Here is a 4611-nt window from a genome sequence, read left to right on the forward strand (position 1 = left end):
TTTTACGACAGTTCAGATCAAAAGTCGGCCCAGGATGCCGGTGTGTTTGCGGACTTCGGCGTGTGCTCGCGCTGCTTTGGACTTTCTTAGCAGGAAGAAGCGGCTCGTGCTCCGTCCTTCCAGTGCAGCCTTTCGTTCAAACTCGCCTTTAAGCCGCGGAATACGCCCCTTCACCGCACCGGGAACAGGCCCCGGCGTTACTTCCAGATTCGCCTCCGAATTTGACGCTCCGGTGTATAGAAGAATCAGCATGTCGTCCACCGCTATGTCCCAGAGAATGGTTTGGGTGGACCTGGAGGCAAGTCACAGGACTAAAACCCGCCGTGTATCTGTGTAGTTAACGCCACTGTTTATACGTTTGCTAACGTTAGCTAAGGCTATACCAAGCTATCCAGGTGTAGAGGAAATGATGCGAACCGTTAAGTCACAGAAACTTTTCTGTGTGTTTTCAATAGATGACAGGTCTTGACATAGAGAAGGACCAGATCATTGAAATGGCGTGCCTCATCACAGACTCTGACCTGAACATCTTGGCTGAGGTAATGTAAACCCGAACGCCGCCGAACTGCCTCTTGTCATCTGTGCTGTGAATGAAACTCATTATGTTGTCGGTCGGCAGGGGCCCAACTTGATAATTAACCAGCCAGACGAGCTGCTGGAGGGGATGTCAGAGTGGTGTAAGGAGCATCATGGAAAGGTAAGCTGTCTGGAGGTTAGAGATGATTTTAACACAGCTCTCTGTGAGCTGCCGCCTGCAACCGTTTTACAGTTTTGGCTAGAGCCCAGTAACAACAAAAGTATTCTGCCTGTGACAGCTGATGGCTAAACACTGGCTTTGACAACAAAGAGCTGCGCAACAGTCATTTTCTATCACAGTTCCAATGACTGGTTAAGTGTTATGTGATCTACACAGCCAGTGTAACTGTGTTTCAGTCAGGACTGACCCAGGCTGTACGGGACAGTAAAGTCACCCTGGAACAAGCAGAGTATGAGTTCCTGTCCTTCGTCAGACAGCACACCCCGCCTGGACAGTGTCCCCTTGCTGGTGAGTTACTTTTTTTTCAGCATCGGGCGCAGAACTGTGATATTGTTGAACTGATTTGGCTCCTGCAGTCATGTGTTATGATTTCTCCTCCTGCAGGGAACTCTGTGCATGCAGACAAGAGGTTCCTGGACAAGCACATGCCACAGTTTATGTACCATCTTCATTACAGAATCATTGATGTCAGCACCATCAAGGAGCTTTGCAGGCCAGTGTTTGTTGTGGAGACAGTTGTTGTGTAAAGTTGTGGAAAACTTTCTCAGCTTTGACATTCTTTATAATGGTGTCTTGTTCTGTGAGGGACCTGTTTTGTTCCGATGAGATTGTGTCAGTGTGGATGAAAATTTCTGCGCCGTCCATATTTGTCTCTCACCTGTCCTTTGTAGGTAGCCCCATATGTTTTGCCTTGTCTGCTTAGCATGCCTAATGGCTACTTTAATACTTTAAGGGGGTCTTCTCTGCCATCATCAGTTAGCATGTCAAAGGCCCAGGTCTGATATTGCATTGCTGAGTGCGTTTTGTAACTCAGTGATTAGAGAGTCTCGAGGAGAACATCAGAAAAAATCAGTTGTAGTTTGGCATTGTCAGTGTAAAAGTGTGTGATAAGTTTAATGTGAAAGGAAATTAATGTGTGTTTGTTTTTGTCCTCTACAGACGGTGGTTTCCAGAAGAATACAAGATGGTACCTCACAAGAAAGCCACCCACAGGTAAACCATAAGAAACAACATCACCACATCAACGTACAGCTGTGACCAAACGTTTGACCGCCCCTGGGCAAATGATGTGTTCTGCTGTTTTTTTTTTTTTTAGTGAAGTAAATACAACCCCTGCTGCAAACAGACATTTAAAACTGAACCTTTCCTCGAATATTAACACACGGTTGCTTTTTATTTCATGATCTTTACAGAGGATAAAACATATTTTGCATTGGCATAAAGTTTTGCAAAAGTTTAGGTGTAGAAAGTCTCAGAACTTAATGAATTTGCTAGGCCTTATTTGACTTACTGGCTTTTGTAAAATAGGTCAGGAATAGCCTTACAGTGTGTTTACATGCACTGAAATACAACAAAAGTGAGTACAGCAACAGAATTTGGAGTAATTCCATATCTTGTCCGTTGAATACAAAATGTATTTATTTTTACTTGACTACTCAAAGTACAATGAGAGGCTCACATTAAACTAAATTCAGTTCAATTTAAATTTGTTTTGGTTTCATCTGAACAGAGAATGTGTTAACCTTCATCAGGCCTCTTTTCGTGCTCTGCACGTTTTCTGCAGTCTTGAGAGTAATGTAGCTAATGGCTTGATTTTTGCTGTGATATGCTAAAATGTGATAAAATGAAGGGTTCTGAGTACTTTCTGACGGCACTGTCAATCCCCTACACTTGTGCCAGTAAATGATACAATCTGTGCTGAGATGGCAGAGGCTGGAATCGTTTCCATTTTAAGGATGTTGCACAGTGGTGTACTGTAAACTGTAAGTAACCAGGTTACTGAGATAAATGAGGTTACCAGGGTAATCGCAGACACACTAACCCTGCACTGTAGTAACCTGGTTACTGGCAATCCTCTTGCACATTCAGCAGATCAGTAATCAGATTCCTCTCCTCTGTGCCAGGCTCATTTTTGAAGCACGGCACGTTGATTTTAACTGTACGTAGCGACAGAAGATTCTGCTTCCTGCCTTTTTTTTTTTTTGCAGTGTCTGGCTCTGTTTGCTGCAGGGGTCGTATTTGCTTCTCTTTACTTCCGAAAATCAACAAAATATGGAGTTTGGCCAGATGTGTCATATCAGTCGATCATTGGTTAAAGGAGGATTCTGGTTTATTTCACTGCCACCTCTGATTTTTTTTTTTTGTAAAGCTGGGTGTGTTTGTAAATGGCTTATGAGGTCAGGACTTATAGAGAGCTGTGTGCAGGCAGTGAAGCCAAGCAACCTGCAGTAACACATACAAAGCACAGAGCAGCCTGCGTTTTTAAACTGCAGCGTCTTGTGTTAAATATAAAAGATGCAGCTTATGAGTGTGGAGAATGTGGAGTTGTGTAAAGGCACCTTTACACAGCTGAAAGTAATGAGTAGTGTAACACATTTTTTTTTTTTTGCCACTGAGTAAATACTGGGGCAGTTTGGGTTGATGATTTTACACTTCAGCTTCGTTTTCTCTTGGAAAGAAATTGAAAATAAATACTTAACCCTGACAGATGGTCTGAAATGCATCTGGTTTTTGATCAGCCTGAAAGGGCACATGTCACTTTGCTGCTCATTAGCCTCTGCTGGCTGCCCATGGCTGCTCAGATCAAATCCAAGATGGGTCGACAGCCCCCATCAACAATAGAATAGATTTAGTACTTAATACTTACTCCAAGGTCTCCTACTGCCCTGAAAGCTTTAGTGTTGTCCCTCACAGGAAAATGTATTATACATGGAAAACAGTGTAAACTCTGCTTTTTGTTTTTTTTGTTTTTTTTCCCCCCTTCAGAGCCTTAGACGACATACGGGAGAGCATTAAAGAGCTGCAGTACTACAGAGCCGGTGTCTTCAAATCATCAACCGAGGAGAAGAAGCGCAAGATTGTAGAAAACGGAGGCAGCAACAGAAGTTAGCACACGTGAATGAGACGATGCAGCCTTCAGCGTTGTGTTGTGCTGCATTCCCTGAAGAAAGCATTTTGATCATTGTGTGTGTGCGAGTGGTGACTTTCTTCATTGATTTTAGTTTCTGTTCATGCTCAGCTGCCCAATCATTCTTTATTTTCAGTGTTGTTCAGAAGTTAAACATAGAGGCTTCATCAATGGGAGCAAGATTCTAGTAACATTTGATTTAAACCCCCCCCTCCTCCAAGTTCAACATAGTAGAGTAATATTTGAATTGACCTTTGATAGTTTGCAGTTTTGTATTATCTGGACGTCTTTAGTCTGGGTTTGACTATAATTTCACCTTATTTCTACAATGAAACCAAATAAACTTAAGTGCTCCCTGAGAAATAGTCCAGTCCACTCCTGACAACTTTATTTACCAAATAGCACACACTGAATGGAACAGAGTTTAGTGCGTGTCGTAAGTTCATGCGGGAAAAGTGAGTATGTAAAGTGCGTATGTTGTTGTTGGGCACTGCTGTCCCACAGTGCAATGCTGTGTAATTCAATGCTGGAGTAGCTCACAGCTGGAATATTAAACATTTCACACAGTGAGGTGGTGTCAAAAGCTTCCTGTCTTCTCCTTATTTCCTCTTTTTTATTTTGATCACTGTTATTATAAAGTGGTGTAATACATTATTTTCTCTCTTTCCTTTTTTTCACTAACTAGCCGAACAGTAACCTATAAAATCACACTTGGTGTGTAGAGTGTGCAGTAATATTGGAGCAACAGTAGATGGCAGTGTGCAGCTGGGAGTGGTATGAAGCACACCACGCTGTGCTGCTCTGTGCTTCACCACACCTGAACCACCATTTTCAGGTTTCTCCACAGATGTTCTGCGGCATGTAAGTGTGGGTTTTCAAGGACAGTTAGAGACCTGTCCCCAAAGCCACTGTAGCGTTATGTTGGTCCTGTGCTTCAGGTCATTGA

The 4611-nt window shown here is 43.0% G+C and overlaps 1 protein-coding gene across 1 annotated transcript; it reads left to right on the plus strand.

The window, feature by feature from the left end:
* Window positions 1-4235, plus strand: smfn (small fragment nuclease). The gene is made up of 7 exons (XM_041051625.1): window positions 1-298; window positions 456-539; window positions 620-697; window positions 934-1045; window positions 1142-1250; window positions 1697-1750; window positions 3524-4235. Exons 1-7 carry the CDS (start codon window positions 35-37, stop codon window positions 3645-3647), a joined length of 825 nt encoding a protein of 274 aa, XP_040907559.1. The 5' UTR covers window positions 1-34; the 3' UTR covers window positions 3648-4235.
* Window positions 4236-4611: the final 376 nt, after the last annotated feature.

The sequence above is a fragment of the Toxotes jaculatrix genome, chromosome 12, assembly GCF_017976425.1.
Source record: "Toxotes jaculatrix isolate fToxJac2 chromosome 12, fToxJac2.pri, whole genome shotgun sequence".
NCBI lineage: Eukaryota > Metazoa > Chordata > Actinopteri > Toxotidae > Toxotes > Toxotes jaculatrix.